The 17285-nt window shown below is 53.5% G+C and overlaps 6 protein-coding genes across 6 annotated transcripts; 3 read left to right on the forward strand and 3 right to left on the reverse strand.

Moving 5' to 3' along the window:
• Nucleotides 1–1359: 1359 nt before the first annotated feature.
• On the forward strand, nt 1360–1681 carry ColSpa_06228 (cytochrome c oxidase subunit 6A, mitochondrial; the record flags this gene model as incomplete). Its single annotated transcript, XM_049272440.1, has 2 exons — nt 1360–1541; nt 1639–1681. 2 exons carry the CDS (start codon nt 1360–1362, stop codon nt 1679–1681), a joined length of 225 nt encoding a protein of 74 aa, XP_049128397.1.
• A 262-nt stretch (nt 1682–1943) lies between these two features.
• Nucleotides 1944–4424, reverse strand: ColSpa_06229 (anaphase-promoting complex subunit 5; the record flags this gene model as incomplete). Its single annotated transcript, XM_049272441.1, has 2 exons — nt 1944–3490; nt 3632–4424. The coding sequence occupies 2 exons, from the start codon at nt 4422–4424 to the stop codon at nt 1944–1946; spliced, it is 2340 nt and encodes a 779-aa protein (XP_049128398.1).
• An 819-nt stretch (nt 4425–5243) lies between these two features.
• ColSpa_06230 (complex I intermediate-associated protein 30, mitochondrial) lies at nt 5244–6145 on the reverse strand (the record flags this gene model as incomplete). The annotated part of the gene is made up of 2 exons (XM_049272442.1): nt 5244–6004; nt 6067–6145. The coding sequence occupies 2 exons, from the start codon at nt 6143–6145 to the stop codon at nt 5244–5246; spliced, it is 840 nt and encodes a 279-aa protein (XP_049128399.1).
• Nucleotides 6146–7155: 1010 nt separating this feature from the next.
• Nucleotides 7156–9867, reverse strand: ColSpa_06231 (meiotic activator RIM4; the record flags this gene model as incomplete). The annotated part of the gene is made up of 8 exons (XM_049272443.1): nt 7156–8097; nt 8152–8222; nt 8279–8698; nt 8753–8843; nt 8899–9028; nt 9081–9356; nt 9408–9473; nt 9533–9867. The coding sequence occupies 8 exons, from the start codon at nt 9865–9867 to the stop codon at nt 7156–7158; spliced, it is 2331 nt and encodes a 776-aa protein (XP_049128400.1).
• Nucleotides 9868–13143: 3276 nt separating this feature from the next.
• On the forward strand, nt 13144–14200 carry ColSpa_06232 (trifunctional nucleotide phosphoesterase protein YfkN; the record flags this gene model as incomplete). Its single annotated transcript, XM_049272444.1, has 2 exons — nt 13144–13762; nt 13836–14200. 2 exons carry the CDS (start codon nt 13144–13146, stop codon nt 14198–14200), a joined length of 984 nt encoding a protein of 327 aa, XP_049128401.1.
• Nucleotides 14201–15590: 1390 nt separating this feature from the next.
• On the forward strand, nt 15591–16918 carry ColSpa_06233 (putative aspartic-type endopeptidase; the record flags this gene model as incomplete). The annotated part of the gene is made up of 3 exons (XM_049272445.1): nt 15591–15618; nt 15761–16015; nt 16116–16918. The coding sequence occupies 3 exons, from the start codon at nt 15591–15593 to the stop codon at nt 16916–16918; spliced, it is 1086 nt and encodes a 361-aa protein (XP_049128402.1).
• Nucleotides 16919–17285: the final 367 nt, after the last annotated feature.

Here is a 17285-nt window from a genome sequence, read left to right on the forward strand (position 1 = left end):
CCATCCTGTTCGAAATCTTGCCGGTGTCCGAAGTCGCGAGTCAAAAGATCGAATTCAATAAACGCCAAATTCAAGTTGCTTCCAGTCCCATGCCCAAGGTATCAGAGCGAAGTCGGCGGTGGCAATGAAAATGCATCAGGGAGCGAGAGATAAGTGAGGCAAAAACAGTCTTGAAATCCCACACTGCATTCCCGGAATCCTCCAACTACTGATCGAACTGGCTCATGAGATCAAAAGACATGGAAAACGTTGCGGATGAACATACAATGGTACTCAGACGCCCTGGTCAACGCGACATAGTTGCCGTCATGGAGGGGGGCGAACGCGAGCTTCAGCGCGGTATCCCGTGATAGTGCACGTGATCGATGCATGTCCGTCCTAATTTCCCAAAGCCAATGCACTTTTAGATGAACTGTCGATTGATTCGTGAAATGAGGAACATGATATCAGTGTCATGCAAGCTTGCAATTCTTATTTCTTGAGGTGCGCTAGACCTCCAGCAAGTAATGGAGATTCGCTGGCTTACATTGCACCTGCTTTCCAGGGTACTTCTCTGACAAAGGCGTCCGGCCGGGCCCTCCCTTCCTATTTCCTCCGCAAATGACCTGACATCATTTAGTCATCCCAACCCTGCCAACCTAAGAGCCTAACAATCCAGGCCGCAAACAAGGCCGTGACGTTCCCGCTAACCGAGCTCTGCGCCTGGCGGCTCCATACCGGAAGTTCGAAAATGACCTGATCACCGAACTTCCTCACAAACCCTCTTGGAATCCACCACCACCGAGCCGCCGGCCGACCGAAACAAACGAGAACCCTCTCCCCTCCACCGACAACGAGACACAAAATGCAGCGTCAGCTCCTCGCCGCCGCCGCGCGCGCCGCCCGCGCCCCGGCCACCCGCTCCACCGTCCAGCGCCGCTTCGCCAGCACCTCCGACAACGCTTTCATCAAGGAGCGTGAGGCCGCTAAGCACCACGCTGCCGGCACCACTGGTTCGTCCTCTCTAGTCTCCGTGGTCTGATGGGACTTCTCCCTCCGTGCTGGGCCAAGTCAATTGAAGCCAATTGACTCCGGCTCGAGGAGGGGGAAAGCGAACATCAAATTCTGGAAACCAAACGGCTAACCCATTGACTGCCAGCCCTCTGGCGCAAGATCTCCATCTAGTATGCCCTCACCCAATCCCAGTGAAACTCCACCCGAAGACCGAATCCCCCGTCTGCAAGACGTCCGCTCAGTGATCTGTGTCCGCCAACGACGACCAGCGTATCGAAACAGACGAGACAATTGAGCTCTGAACGAACGCGGGATTTGATTCGGGGAATGGCGAGAGACTTGTATCCTGACAGAAATGCTGACGAAATGCTCCTCCACAGCGGCTGCATCCCCGCCCTTGGCCTCGCTGCCGCCAACGCCTGGGTCCTCTGGAACGAGCACTGGGAGCACTGGAGCCACCTTCCCCCTCTGGAGGAGCGCGTCGAGTACCCCTACCAGAACATCCGCACCAAGAACTACCCATGGGGCAACGGTGACAAGACCATCTTGTGCGTATTCTCCTCCTCCTTGTGATTCTTCTTTGAAGTCGAACTTCGGCGGAATGAAAAGGCCTCCCCGGCGAGACGTCACTAACATTCCAAACAGCTGGAACGACAACGTCAACTACCACAACCAGGACAAGGCTTAAATGTGCCTTGCAAGCACCCACCACAACCAGAGTGAAACGTGACATCGCCAATGAAGGGGGACGAGAGGAGCGATCCATTAGACTCGGCAAGACACGCCTGTTGAGGGGTAGACTATTCTGTACATTTTCCCTATGTCACAGCAATCGAGAGAATGCGGCCTTTTTAAAGAAAATCTCATCGTGGTACTCCTGCTCTGCCCTACGTGAAACGCCTTCTCTTGCCTCTTTCCTCCCTCCCGTCTATGTGTGGTATTAAACATGCTCATATCGAAAGGGCGGCCGCTTCCTTCCGCAAAGCCACATAAGCCGCCGCATAATCCGCTGCCAGGACCTTGTCCCCGGCGACCTTCATGATGGTGGCCTTCTTGGCCATCATCTCGCACTGCCGCGTGATGTCCTCGATGCTCGAGAAGTGATCAAACGCCTTCTGAATCGCCCCCGTAGCCCGGGTCAAATACTCCCTCCTCTTGGCCGACTGCGGCGCCATCTTACCCGCCATGCCCATGTTGGCGTCTGCGAGGTACGAATACAGCTGCCCGCTCAGCGCCGCGGAGTCGCATTCGAGGCTTCGCGGGAGGATGGCTGTAAGAAGCTGTGAAGAGGCCTCAAACTCTCCCAGCGACGTCAGGATGTTGGCGATGGCGCCGACGGCCTGCCACAGACACGAGACCAGCCTCGCCCGCCAGGCCATGCTGGCCGCGCGCATAGCGATTGTGAAACCCCGCTGCGGCCGTCCGCATTTATCGTACAGGTGAACCTTGATCAACATGAGCCTCACGCGGAGCGCGATGTCTCTCTTATCGTCGCGTGTCGCCGCGAGCATGTCTTCGACCTTGTTGAATGCCGCTTGCAGATCACCTCGGCGGGTAAGGCAGTCTATGTGGAGGAAGTCGACGACGAAGGCCATATCCGGCTCTAGGTCGTCCTTTTTGGATTGTAGTAGTTGCGAGAGCAGCTGCTCTGCGCCGTCGAGGTTGTTATGGTGCAGGTCACGCTTCAGCTTGATGATTCCGCGGTACTTGAACCAGTACTGGCTGGGCTTCCATGAGCGTAGGGAGTTGTCGTCTAGCGCCTCCATTTTCTGCAGTGCTTCGTCGAACTTGCCCTTTGCGACTAGCTGTGACGCCAGACGTGATGTTACTTTTAGCTCGTCGTCGAAGATGGAGTGTCTGGCATGACATCGAAGGAATATCTCGCAGTCCATGGCCGAGAGCTGTGCAAGCCCTAGCCTGTCCCACAGGGCAACGAGGATTGAGAGCTGGGCACCGAACATGTTCTTCATGTTCCGTTCGACAATGAGATGTGAACTGCGGACCATGAGCTCGATCGACGTGGCCACGCTCTCGCCGTTTGCTAAACCAAGCTTCGCCTCGCTGAGCAGCACTGATGCCCACAGCGTCCACATTCCTGTCTCCTTCGCCTTGACACGGAGATATGATAGACTCTCCTTGGCTGTACCAAGTAGACTGTCGGCCTCTAAGTCTCTGACCAGGTCAGGGTGTGCTCTGCCGAAGTGGAACAGCCAACTGAGGGCGAAGTTTAAACAGGTCATGTCGCGGTTCTCGCGAGCCGTGGAGACGGTTTCAAGCATGGCTGCGACAGCCTCTCTGTAGCAACCAAAGTCTGCTTGCAGGACCGCCAAGTTCATTAACGCATACTGGTAGAATAGCCTGTCTCGGTTCTGCATGGTGTAGTCGAAATATTGGTGGAGGAAATCGAACGCGGTGGGGTAGTCACCGGATCTCCAGGCATCAAGGAAGCTGGAGAAGGTCAGCTTGAGGACGGTCAATAGTGGATTCAGGAACAAACCTGAGATAGTGTCTCAAGCTGGGCACCAGAAAGCTGTCGCCGAGAAGATCTTGGAACTGATTCCGAAGCTCCAAGGGTATCCTGTTGCCAAATTCTGCACCTGTCAGTACTGCGCCCAGCATCGTTGATGGGAGTACTCACTTTGCATCTGCTCGATCTGGAACTCAAGCAAGAGCTCAATATCATCCGTGCTCACTGGCACGGCGGAGGGAGTGCCACTCTTCACCATGTCGCCGTAAACAACAGATGTGAGCGCAGCCACGCCCTCCAAGTCCCAATCCGCCTGCTCACCCGTCATGAGCACATGGTCGAAGCTCAACCGACCAAACGAAGGGTTCCTCTTCCGCAGATAACCGGCCGTGGGCTGCCGATACTGCACGAAATCCGTCCATAGCTGCGTCGCGTCGTGGAACTGCAGCCTCGAGAACTCGAGCTGACATCGCCTCACAAATTGCCCCAGCGGCGAGTTCCGTGAAAGCGTGATGCCCGACTTCTGCTGCTGCTCCTGCCACAGCCGTGCCGCGACCGCCTCGTCGCCCCCGGCTGCGCGCCGCAGTTCCTCCCTCGTCTTGGCCAGACACTGTGCCTGGCGGCCGAAGAAGTCGTGCAGCTGGTCGAGCGAGTTGATGCCCCATAGCTTCGCGAGGAATGTGTCCCACAGCTTGCGGCCTGGCAAGCCGACGACGACGGAGTGGGCGCTCAGCAGTTTCTCGAAATCTTTGATGCCTATGACAAGGCTGACGGTGCTCTCGGCCTTGCGCCAGCGCGTGTCCTTGCTGGCGGCGGTGGTGAAGCTCTGCGGATCCGGGTCCAGGAGGTGGGATGTAACGAAGGAGAGCACGGGGATGATTGCTGTGGTGGGGACGTGTTCATCTGTGTAGAGCTCAATGAGGGCGAGCAGGCCGATTTTGGCGGGCGTTAGGTATCGGGCCATTATACCTGTGCGTCTGGATTGACGCGCTGCCCCAATTCAAGAGAATCTTTTTGAAACCCTTTTGCCGAACGGCTCATCTGATGGCGTGTGGTGAGCCTTGAGAAACGCTGATCACCATATTTCCAGAACACTGGCAGGTGAAGCAGATGGTCGCGTCGGCCTGCGCCAAAGAGTCCTCGCTGTGCAGGCAACAGAGTCGAGTGAGTGGGTGGTAAAGTACTTAAAGTCAGGAAGTCTTCTCAAATGAAGTAAACAAACTTGCAGGACACACAGCTCACGACCTTTGGTCCGGTAGTCGCGATGCTGTCAGTGAGGTTTCTGAGTGATGTTGGGGGTCCCACCGAACCCTTTGAGAAATGTGATTGGCCACAGATGTCCCGACACAGAAAGTTCTCTCACTCGAGCCACACCCCGAGCTGTCCCTCAGGACTTGTCGGAAGTAGTTGACGGAAGTAGACATCATTTTGCATTCTCTTTTGAATAGAACATTGGTAGTCATGAACCTGTTGTGTTCGCACGTTTCCTTGACAGGAATACTTTCCGTTGCCTCGCCACTTGTTCCAAATACCATCCTAATGTTTACATTACGATGCATTATGTGTTGTGATATCTTACAGAGTGTTCTACAGTACCCTGGCTGAGAATCTACTCTGCCAAGCTGTCTGCTTCCCCCGATCTGCTTTGTCGAGCAAAATCGGCTTTCCTCGCCGAATGAGAAACATCTTGAGAGTCTGCTCAACTGGCATCCCCCTCCTGGCCCGATCCAGTAGTCCTCGCACCATGGTCGAAGCCGCTACCCCTGATCTCGAGTTTCGAACTTTACCTCTCCTTCCACCGAATACTCTTTCCCTCCCGATTCCTCAATTCGCTCTCTCTTGTCTCCCTTGCCTCCTGCGCAGCAAACATATCCCCGTCACTCTCCTCCACTGCTTCCTCGACATCATTTGTTGCCCATATCCTCTCAATGCACAGCTCAAACGGACCGGGCACACGATCCGTCAATCCCAAACCGACGCTTCTAACTTTGGAACGCAGCATCTCCGTCTGCGGCTCGACCACGAAGCCGTGGTTCGTCCGCACGAAGTCGTTCCACTTGACAAACACTGTTTCCCATTCGCCCGGCCTCTTCGCGAACAGTCGGTGTTGGTGCAAGTCCGTTGGCACCACCGAGTCCGTTTGCAGATTGATGAAGTAACTCCGCCCGTCCGATTTGACGCGCAACGCGAGATACGAGTATGGGTCGATGTCCCAGACCGACTTGCCCAAAAGTGTCCCCCGCTGGTCCGGCGTCCGCCATGCTGCGAATCCTGTACGTTGAATCTTGGGGTCGTTTTTGGGGAGTTCGGTGGATATCGTGCCGTGAAAGCGGGCGTAACCCCTCGTGCTACTTGTTGGGCTGCTTTGCGACGAGCGGGCCGTTCTTGTGGAGGATGAAGAGGGGACCCATTCAAGGGCGCTGTGGGAGAAGCCGCCAATCTCTTGGTCGGACATGAGTTTGCAGTCGTCGGTCGAACCGGGCTCGCGGAAGTCTTGGAGTAGGTATGGACCCGAGGGGCCCTTGATGCCTTCGGCTTTTGCGACTGTGATGGGCGTGACAGGTTAGCTCTCTGTAGGGTCAGGTAGTAGGCTCAAGTGTGCTAACCAATGCTTGCGCGTCGCTTTAGTTCATCCAAAGTCCGGGCAAAGATGCCTTTGCTCATCAGCGACGGTGTCGCCCGCATCTTGCCAACGCCTTGCCGACTGCGCCGACAGCTTCGATTTTCTGGTAGAGAGGTTTAGGAGTCGAGTGAGCTCCCGCGCGCGCGATGAGCCTTTATTTTCGCGCAATTGAGGCAGCCTTGGTGTATCAAATTGGCAATTTCCCACAACTTTCCAGGTTGGTACAAAAGGTCGTATGAATTGACTCTGCGAATGTGATCTTCGGCTCGTGTGGGAATATCTCGAATAAGTGCTATCGAGCTTTCGGCATGTACATGGGTACATCGAGCTTGAGCTTCGAAGCGGGACAAAGATGCCCCGTGCTCCGCTCCCAACCTGGCAACCCAAATGCTCTTCCATGGTACTTACTTCTAAAGTGGATTTGTCTAAATTGTAAATTCGAGCGAGGTTCACAGTATGTTGTTCTCCCAAATCAAAGAACAATCTGAATTTCTCGGGATTCGATTGAACCCTGAGCCATCTGTCATTTGAAACCCACTGCGAACGGAAACCGAAACCGAGCTTTTTGCTTTCGTTCCCAGGGGAGCAGAGATATGGGAGACAAGCGGGCTCGCAATTGGCGCAGCATACCAGCAAGCCAGCAATATCACGTAAGTACGCGAAGTGGGATGTGCATATCGATCTACTCAAGCGTGTATTTTCCACCATTTATCAGTAAAGGTAGTGTCCGCTACATCCTGAGTAGACGAGGAACGAATGTGCCTTTTGCACAAGCCAAGTATCTACATCTATGACCCTGTCCCTGTCTGTTCTCTATAACCGATCCATCGCCCACCACCCGTGACGATTATCCGAGAACAAAAAGAGATTTGTCACTATCCGAGTAGCCCACCGTACTTGAGAATCCATACCAAATCTTGGTAGCCGACGCAACAAAATGAGAAAATAATCGTATGAAGGAACAGCTGAGAAGAGAAGAATGTGGGAAACACGACGGTTTCAAAGAAGAGAAAGTGTGAAGAAGACCACGCAAGAAGGATGGTCAGTTGTTGCCAACCGGGCCTTCGGTGGCCTAAGCCTGGCTGTTGTCAGTCATAACAGGCTCAGACTGAGTGACGTTGACCTGGCTGCCATCGTTCTGGACGGGAACAGACTGCGAAGCGACACCGATGTTGTGGCAAGCCGGGCGGATGGGCGACGAGAAAGCCGCAGCCGCGAAAGCAGCCGGGTCAACAGGGAACGGGGTCCAGAGAGGAGTGCCGTGGCCGTAACCCCAGAAGGGCATGGGGGTCTGCTGAGGAGTGACGAAGCCGAAGGACGAGCCGGGACCCTGCGAGTAGGGGCTGCCAGAAAAAGGGTTGGGGTTGTAGGCCATGTTGTGCATGGGGGTGCCAACCTGAGCAGGGACGGGAGGAGGGGCCATGGGGTATTGCAGAGGAGCCTGGCCCATGGACTGACCGGTCGCCTGCTGCATCTGCACACCATGAGTCATTTGCTGCTGAGCCATTTGGGTAGCCATCTGCTGGTTCTGCATCAGCTGCTGAGCAGGATACTGCTGACCATGGTGCTGCATCTGCATCTGGGGCATCTGATGTTGACCGGGGTGAGGCATCTTAGCCTGCACCTGCTGCTGGACAGACTGAACAGGTTGCTGCATATGTTGTTGCATAGACTGAGCGGTTTGATGAGTGAAGGCAGTAGGGGCCATCACGACAGCCTGGTTGGCAGGGTGCGAAGTAGTGGGCATCATGGAAGGAGTGCCTTGGGTGACTTGGCCACTGGACATAAAGGGACCAGCCTCGATGGCCATGGTGTCTCTTTGATCGCGAGCAGGAGTAGAAGGAGGCTTGTTGCCATTGGAGTCAGCGTCGAAGGCGTTGTAGCCGGAGCCGTAGCCGGAGTTGTGACCATTGCCCTGGTTGCGAGCATGCATGCCACCGTCGCGGCGACGTCTATCAGTGCGACGCTCGACGCGGATAGTATAACCCTCGATGCGGTTCAAGTTCTGATGGATCTGTCAGTCATATGTGCTTTCAGTCAAGCATTGAAAACCAGGAAGCAAACTTACGTAGCGCTCAATGGCTATGTCGGGGTAGGAGACATTGGTGAACTCAACGAAAGCGATGAGCTTGGGACCCTCTATTGTAAATGTCAGTGTTTGGCCACATGGGTGTGAGTAGATGATGGAAACTCACCACGAACGTAGTCGAGACGCTTGGTTTGAACCGAGACTACACCGCCGATATCCTCCATTAGGATGCGGATATCGTTCTCAGTGAAGTTCAGAGGAAGGTCTCCAATGAAGATGGAACGACGATCGCGATCATAGTAGTCAAGGAAAGCGCGGTCGGCGTTGCGAGCTCTGGCCTGCATGGCCTTCTTGAAGTCGAAAGGTTCAACCTTGTACGTCTTGTTCAGACGGAACGCGCGAAGAACCTGCTGAGACGGGTCAAACACCTCGAACTGGACTCTGATCGTGACGGGAAGCTCAAGCTGATCCCGGATCTGAGGATCAAGGACGCGGAAGGTCTCGATTGGGCCAAAGGGACGCATGAGCTCGTTTGCCTCTTCCATAGTGATGTCCGTTCCATCACGACGGTAGATGATGTAGGTACCTGCATCAATGGGTGTTAGTGACAACAGTGGAGGAGGTATAGGAGTATGCTCACGATTGGCGCGAACCGTCTCAGTGCGACAAGGACGGCCGAGAATCAAGGAGCCCTTGCCGTTGACGCGAGCATCTTCAGCATTCTCCTTGGTCTACAAATGGGTTAGTATGAGTATGGTGACCTCAGACGTCTCATGGAAAACTTACAGTGAACTGGCAAAAGCCGAAGGGCATACCCTGAGGATCGCGACGGATCTTGACGAAGACGACACCGAATCGCTTAAACTCCTTGATGACAGCCGCCTCGAGAGTGATGTCATCTTTGTACTCGGGCAGACTAAGACAAAATTTAGTGTAACTCACGAAGCATCTTGGAGGTTGAGACTTACTTGGCCACGAAGATGCAAGCGCCAGTGGGATAGGTCGCCTGAGGGTCGACAGGGTTGCGCATGTAGGAAGAGCCGCCCTTGATGGGAGATCCGCCGACGTACTCGTCGCGGTGTGCGAGGCCCTTGCCCTTCAAGCTAGGCTGCTGAAGATGACCCTGACCAAGGCTGTACGAGCCAGAAGACACAACTGCGGGGTGCTTCTTTGAGCTAATCGAGGTGTCCTGGAAGACGTCATCTTCCTCATCGGTATCCTGGGGAGGATACTTGTAGGTCCGGCTATGAAGTGAGGTTAGAATCGGCTAGGCATGAACCAAATGAATCACTCACACGGCGGCTGTGGCAGACGAAGTAGGGCGCAAGGCCTGGGCAGCGGCCTGCGAATGACGGCCGAAGCTGCTGAAAAAATAATTAGCCGCGATGCAAAAAGTAAATATGAGTACGAAGAAACTTACGTAGGGCTTCCTCGAAGGGAAGAGACATCCTTATGAGGCGGAAGATGAACGTCAGACATCGTATCCTTGCCGAGCAGAGCGTACGGGTTGTTGACAGCAGCGAGTGTGTCGAGACCCGTGAGCTTGGCTCCGCCACCACGCTCATCGTCCTCCGAAGAGTATGAAGACATGCCGAGAGGCTTGTGAGTCTCGAAGACTGTAGTCTGGCGGCCAAGGACTGAATCGGAAGCCTTGGGGGGAGCCGACGCGGCCTTTAAGGCCTGCTCGTGATCATGCTGGACGGTGAGCTTTTGGAGGTGCTCCAAAAGCATCTTGTTGCCAGTAGAAGACGACATGACGGCGATTTGGTATCTCTGCAATCGCTAAGTTTGAAAGCGACAGGATTCGAGATGTTTTCGTGAAACAGGGGTTATTGGAAATCAAGGTATTTCAACTCTGTATTGAGGAGGGATAGGGCTGAAAAGGGGTTGGGATGAGAAGAGAAGTGTAGATGGGTTGAGTTGACTGATGTGGAGGGGAAAAGCAACCAACGGAAATGGAGTGTTGTCGAGAGAGGTAGAAGGAAATTCGAGAGTGAAAGGATCGTGGGAAGAATACTCTAACCTCAGGGCTATCCTAGGGCTAGCATCTATTGGCCTGAGAGCAAGTAGGTTGTTCTCGCTCTTCACGATAGTTACAAGAATGGCGAGAGCAGTCTTCCCGTGGAAGGTACTCACATGCTCTCTCCCGTCGTGAGCTTCAACCAGGCGGCTCTCGCCATTTGAAGGCTAGGCTAATGTGCTCATCCCCGAGGGTGCGGCAGATGGAACCCGTGTTGAGCTAGTTCAGCAAAGTAGTTTGAATAACGACGAAGTCAGCTTTGTTGCGGAAAACAGTCACCAGATTTCGTCCGTTGTGAGGCTCAGATTGATGGCATTTGCCAGCATAATCCAAGGCTATTGTGCCATATCCTCTAGGACGTAGCATACAGGACACGCATTGAGAATCACTATAAGAATTGTGAGTACAGCCAAACATAAGAGCAGTATTCAGTTCTCACCGGAATGAGACTTTCATTGGTTAGAATCACGTTGTAGTATGCTTCCCTTGTGAACTTAGACTGACTGCAATCGTCAGTTGTGAGCCCAGGCCTGAGCATATTCTAACTCTGATCTCAAATATAAGTGTTCTTGCTCTTTGATACTGGACATTTTAGACAGTATCATCCAATGTGGGTGCAAGTTGACAGGTGAGATGATCTCCTCAACTCAAAGCCAGGCAATGTCACTCTTCGTGAAACATATAGTTGGCCTTCATGTTTGTAGTGATTGTGTTGAGTGACTGAGGAGTGAATGGTATCATCTTTTGATGTTACTGAGCTAAGTTAGTATGAATCGTATCTAGCTGGCTGACTGAATGATAGTGATGGTTGCACTTCCATCGCCCTTGTTTGACTTCTGCTAAAGAAAGCGAGAAAGAGTACAAATGTCACACGTATCTTTGTGGTCTCTTTGGTCACTTAAGATAAGCTCATTTGATAGTTCGTTGGCATACCATGAAAGGGACTTTTCTTGTTGGTCGCATTGGATGTTCCTATCCTCCGTCTCATCCGGGATATCAGTTCATATTGGAATTTTGACTGCTGTAGTTCAGACGACACTTGTCGGAAGAAAAAAAGGGGCAAACGGAGTGACAACCAAATCTTCAGAAAACCTGGTTGATAAAGGGTATTTAAACAGATGAACGACATGCGTATGATCCTGGTAGACAATCATATAGCTAGTGAACATGGGAACCAAAATCTTGTTAGCGAATGGGATAATGAAGAGAATGTTGTAACTGAATCATTGATGAAAAGAGACAGTCTTTATTTCTGCTAGACTGCTGATTGTCGATAGACCTGTGTCACATCAACATAGACTCAAATAAACTTAGCACGTATAGAGTTAGAAAGCGCCTCTTGGCATCAAGAGCCAATGGAGGGAAGGAAGGAGATCGGGCTGGACACGACTGTCTTCGTTGAGCCCAGACGATCGACGAGGCAGAATGGAACCCGCTGAAACGAATGACACAGTTCGAAAGATAAAATTCCAGAGAGAAAGCCTGTGTGTTGCAACAAGTGACTTCTGGGAAATGCTGAGGAACGCCGCCAAGTAGAGTTGAGGATTAGGCATGACACTGGCATAGTTCACTTGAATATTACCAGTTCTGAAACCCTCATTAAATGACTATATGGACATTGTTGGATAAACTGGCAAGTTACCATGTTCACAATCCATCAGGTAGGAAAGACTTCTTTCACGAAAACAAGACGTTGGAAGAGCGACAATATGGTCGGAGAATGTTTTGTGCGCAGATAGAAGCAAGACGGGACAAAGGCCAGGTTTCGTTCGAAGTAGGGAGTTCAAGATTTGGTGACTCCAAGACATGAAGGATTCTGAGTATGTTGTAAGATGGGGAAAGTGAATTAGAGGTTGGAAGTAAACTTATGGATTAGTAGGAGGGCGGAGACATGGGGTTGATCTGCGAGGGGCGAATGTGCTACGTGCCTGTCCCTCCAGGTCTGTCATCCATGATCACACGTCGGAGGATGGTCCTGGTGATGGTCGCGTGATGAGCCAGTCAATTTGGTGGTTTAGGTGTCAAAAACCAAATATCGAGCACAGTCACTCCCCTTTTTAGAACGGAGAAGCAAAAAGCCAAGATTGTCCCTCCCTCTAATGGTTGCTGGGTTGCTGTCTTGGCCGGAGCGCCAATCCCCATGTCGCAAATCTGGACTATGTAAGGCAAGAGCGCATGCCTCCGCACATACCCTGAGTTGATATTCGCCTCTCATTGGGAAGTTTTTGAAGAAAACGTCCGGGAAGGGGGGCTCTCGTGCGCCAAGAAGGAGGCACCGACACATGGTGGGCGACGATATAACGTCCCCCAACTTCTCTGCTCGTTTATTCTCGTCCAACTACAACCACACCGCACAAGTCATTATATCATTGCTTCTTTGGAAACATCCATTCTAACCAAATCACTTCACCCCTTGAGAGCATCTGACATTCATCACGCCCCTGCCTCAGAAGGCAGGCATGCACAACTAGAACATCTCTGTCTCCTCTTTCGATTTTCAACCTCATCAACATCGGGCAAGCCAACTTGCCTCCAGACACCAGAAACTTTTGCCGAAGATGACAGCCGCTTCTTCCTCTGCGGGCCCCATCGGCGAGGCAAGAAGCCTGAGTGAGCCCAACACCATCGAGACCAACCCCCAGAGAGGAACATCTGGCTACGATAACCTTCCCAGCAATGTGATCTCATTGGTACACATGGATGGGTCAACTCGTCAGATCCAGACCAAAATCCTTGGCCATCCGTTGCATTGGTTCAACAAGACTTTCGGTTGCATCATGGTGGTAAGGAGCAAAAATACCGTTGAGGCCCTGCGATTCCTCGCGCCATGGCTGACTGGTACAGGCTCAAAATCTGGGAAGTACCGCTGCTTGCTTGGGATAGGTGGCTTTTACGAGCAGCCGGTGAGTGCTATGCCTTACATTGTACTCGTCCCATCACATTGACTTGGTGGCAGTAATCGAGTTGATACGGAACTGGGTCTACCCGAAAACGACCATCGCCTGTCCACCATGTGGTTGATGGGCAGTTCCATCGGCTTCCTCCTTGTCGGCCGACTCTCAGATCTTTTCGGACGCAGATGGTTCATTGTCGGCTCCTCTTTCCTTGGAGCTGTTGGCAGCATCATTGGCTGTTTTGGCAGCAATACCACCGTTCTGGTAGCAGCCAGTATTTGCAATAGTGTTGCTGCCGCCGCTCAACTGTCGTTCGGCTTCGTGATCGGAGAGCTCGTCCCAACCAGATTGAGAGCGCCATGGTTCGTCGCTACACTTTTGGGGCCCTTTGTCACCGCTCCTATCAGCGCTGCCGTCCCGTCGTACGTTTTGCTTGATGGTACCTCTCGACGGCGATGGAACTGCGGCGTGGGGTTTGGCTGTGCCTTTGTCTCTACGTGGGTATACTTCCTGTGTTACTTCCCACCATCGTGCAAGCAGCTCAACGTCGGTGGAGGGACCAAGCTCCAAATGGCCAAAACCGTGGATATCGTTGGCATCCTTCTCTTCGTTTCCGGCTGTGTTTTGACGATGCTCGGCTTCTCGTGGGTGGGAGCCGAGTACCAGTGGAGAAGCAAGGAGGTGCGTGGTACAATAATCGGCGGATTTGCGTCTTACTTTTTGTTCTTTATCTACGGTATGGTTGTCTCGATTTGAAGGCTTGAGGCCCGACTGACATCTCACAGAAGCCTTCTTTTGCAAGGTTCCAGCCCTGATGCCTCCAAAGTTGTTCAAAAACCGATATTATTTTGCACTCGCCACCAATGCTCTCTTCGCTTCAATGACCTACTTCATTCTGTATGTCTCTTGGCCAATCGTCGTGGCCAAAGTCTTTGGCGGCAACTCGTACTACATCTCTTGGCAAATTGGCATGCTGGGCATCTTGTTTTTGATTGGTATGGCCATCGCGGGCATATCCATTGCGAACGGTACCCGAACCAAGTCACATTGTCTCATGGCAGCGTCTGTCGCTGTGGTGTTCGTAGGCTGCCTGAGTACCATGAAGACTGACCGATATGCCCAAATTACAGCATCAGCAGGCTTGCTATCCTTTGGTGAGTCGCGCATCATCTGATCCTGGGTCCGCATTTCCTCTGCTAATTCATCTTAGCCATTGGTTTCATCCAGAATGCTGCCTTTACCGGTGTAACGTATATCTAGGAAGCACAGGACATTGGCTTGGCTTTCGGCGTTCTTGGTTGCATCTGTAGCCTGGGCTGTGCATTCGCACAAGTTGGCTTCGCTTCGATCTTGGACTAGCAGCTCAACGAGAAACTGCCCAAGATCGTCGGTCCAGTGGCCCAGCAGGCTGGCCTTCCTTCTTCGTTCATGAAATTACTCTACGCCGCCATCAAGAAGGGCAACAATATATCGGATGTCCCAAGTGTCAACTTGACGATCGTTGATGCGGTCGACAAAGCGGCGCCGAGAGCATATGCCTACTCATTCAAGATGGTCTTTCTTCTCTCAACTATTTTGACAGGCTCAATGTGGCTCAACGCGATGTTTTTGCCAAACATGGAGACATTCCTGAATACGAGTGTCGCAAGGAGGCTTCGGCGACCTGAAGGGCCTGGAGGTGACAGTCATCAGGATGAAGAACAGGGGGTTGAGCTGGAAAACATGTCGCAGGATGCATGAGTGGTGCAGGAAGTCTTAGCTGCACCCTGGATGAAGGATTCTGGGGGGTGCGGTTCATGCTGAGTAGTTGTTTCAATTCAATTCAAAAAAAGTTCTCGATAACTGGCATCAAACAGCCTATGGCGGTGAGGTAAATGTGAGGTGGCGGGCTGCGAAGCTTGACCTTATGTTTGGGGGTCACATCATGGCGACTTTCGGGGATTGTTGGCTGTTAGATAAAACGACGCAATGTGGACTATCAAAGCGGTAGCGAAGCCGGATACCAGAATATGTTAGCCCGACTGTGGTTCAGCTCCCCAACCACCGGACGAACTCGTTGAACAATGACCAGATGCCGGTCGGTCTTTGGTACGGCGGGTGTGTGGTTGAAGGACGGAGTTTGGGTGCATCGGCGCGAAGTGGGGCAAATACCGGCCGTCTCAGTCCAAACCCGCAGGTTTATCCTTTTTGCGTGGAAAAAAGCCAATTCCCGATGAAATCCAGCCAACTTGGTACCCTGGAAGGGTTCGGGGTCTCGCCACCACCCACCATCACCCCCCCTGCCCAGCAGTGCAAGCTCCGATGGCGGGGCATGGCGGGGTGCTGCCGACGTCGCTCTCTCTTGTCTCTCGAAGCCCCAAAAAATATTGGGCCAGGACCGCCGCGGACATGCCACTACCGTCTTGACTCACATCGCGCCAAACTTTCCATCTTCCCCTTCTTATATCACCACCATATTTCTCTCAAATCGACGAACGCCTTTTGTTTTTGTTCGTCCTGATTCTTGCTTTTGACGATTGATACCCCTCGATACCCCCTCCCCTTCCTAAACCAAACCATCCACGATGGGCGAATTCCCAGTAAAGAAGTGCGGTACGTCTTGTTGGCCCCCCTCCACCCCGCCATCGTCTCCCCGCCTCCGTCACCGGATGGCCTCGACGTCGAAACCACGCGATCGCAGACCGGGACCTTCACGATGAATTGAGGCGACAGTACTGACAAAAGGCCAACGCAGGCGTCCTCGGATGCACCGGCTCCGTCGGCCAGCGCTTCATCCTCCTCCTCTCGCAGCACCCGTACCTCAAGCTCGTCGCCGTGGGCGCCTCCTCCCGCTCCGCCGGTAAGAAATACCGCGACGCCGTGCGGTGGAAGCAGGCCTCGCCCATGGGCGCCGTGGCCGACCTCGTCGTGCGCGAGTGCAATGCCTCCGAGTTCAGCGACTGCGACGTCGTCTTTAGCGGCCTCGACTCGGACGTTGCTGGCGAGATTGGTGAGTCCCCCCCCCCCCCGTCCCTCTTCGACGTCTTTGACTGTGTCCAAAAGACCGCAGCAGCAGAGGCAGCAGCATGACTGACACGCGCCGACTATAGAGATGGAATTCCTCAAGGCCAATCTCGCCGTCTTCTCCAACGCCAAGAACTACCGCCGCGACCCCCTCGTCCCCCTCGTCGTGCCGACCGTCAACCTCCCCCACCTCGACCTCATCCCCCACCAGCGCAAGCACCACTCGCTCGAAAAGGGGTTCCTCGTCTGCAACTCCAACTGCGCCGTCATCGGCCTCGTCATCCCCTTCGCCGCCCTCCAGGCCGCCTTCGGCCCCGTCGACCAGGTCTCCGTCGTCACCATGCAGGCCGTCTCGGGCGCCGGCTACCCGGGCGTCTCCTCCATGGACATGATTGACAACGTCGTGCCCTTCATCTCGGGCGAGGAGGACAAGCTCGAGACCGAGGCGCAGAAGATCCTCGGCAAGATCACTTCCGACCTGACCGCCTTTGAGGACCAGAAGGACCTCAAGGTCAGCGCGTCCTGCAACCGCGTCCCCGTCCTCGACGGCCACACGGCCTGCGTCTCGCTCAAGTTCGCCCGCCGCCCGGCCCCCTCGGCCGACGAGGTCAAGAAGGCCCTGCGCGACTACGTCTCCGACGCCCAGCGCCTGGGCTGCCCCTCGGCCCCCGAGAGCCCCATCATCGTCTTCGACGAGCCCGACCGCCCGCAGCCCCGCCTCGACCGCGACCTCGGCCGCGGCTACAGCGTCAGCGTCGGCCGCGTGCGCGAGGACGAGAGCGGCATCTTCGACATCAAGTTCGTCGCCCTCAGCCACAACACCGTCATCGGCGCCGCCGGCTCCTCCATCCTCAACGCCGAGGCCGCCGTTCTCAAGGGCTTTGTGTAAGCCAGGAAATGTAGAAAGGGTGTGGGGTTGTTATGTAGGGTCACAAAAATCTGGGTGTAAAGGGTGCATGGTTGGTTGCATTTACGGCATGGAAAAAGAAGACAAAAAGTTACATATCTCTAGGTAGTATTAGACTGGATCAAGAATGATCTCAAGCGTTTCTAACATCGTATTGAAATCATGCGTGATGTGCGTACGGAACAGTCTTTTGCAAGATGAGCATTTGCTACTGATAATCTAGGTCTAATGTTTGACTCAATCTCTATCTCTGGAGGACCAGCCAGCCGTTTGTGTCTGCAAAGTGTATCTATATACCTAGTGGCTCAACTATGCCACGAAAATGGTATGCACGAGTATTACAGGAATG

Source organism: Colletotrichum spaethianum, assembly GCF_022836535.1.
Source record: "Colletotrichum spaethianum MAFF 239500 DNA, contig14, whole genome shotgun sequence".
Taxonomy (NCBI): Eukaryota; Fungi; Ascomycota; class Sordariomycetes; order Glomerellales; family Glomerellaceae; genus Colletotrichum; species Colletotrichum spaethianum.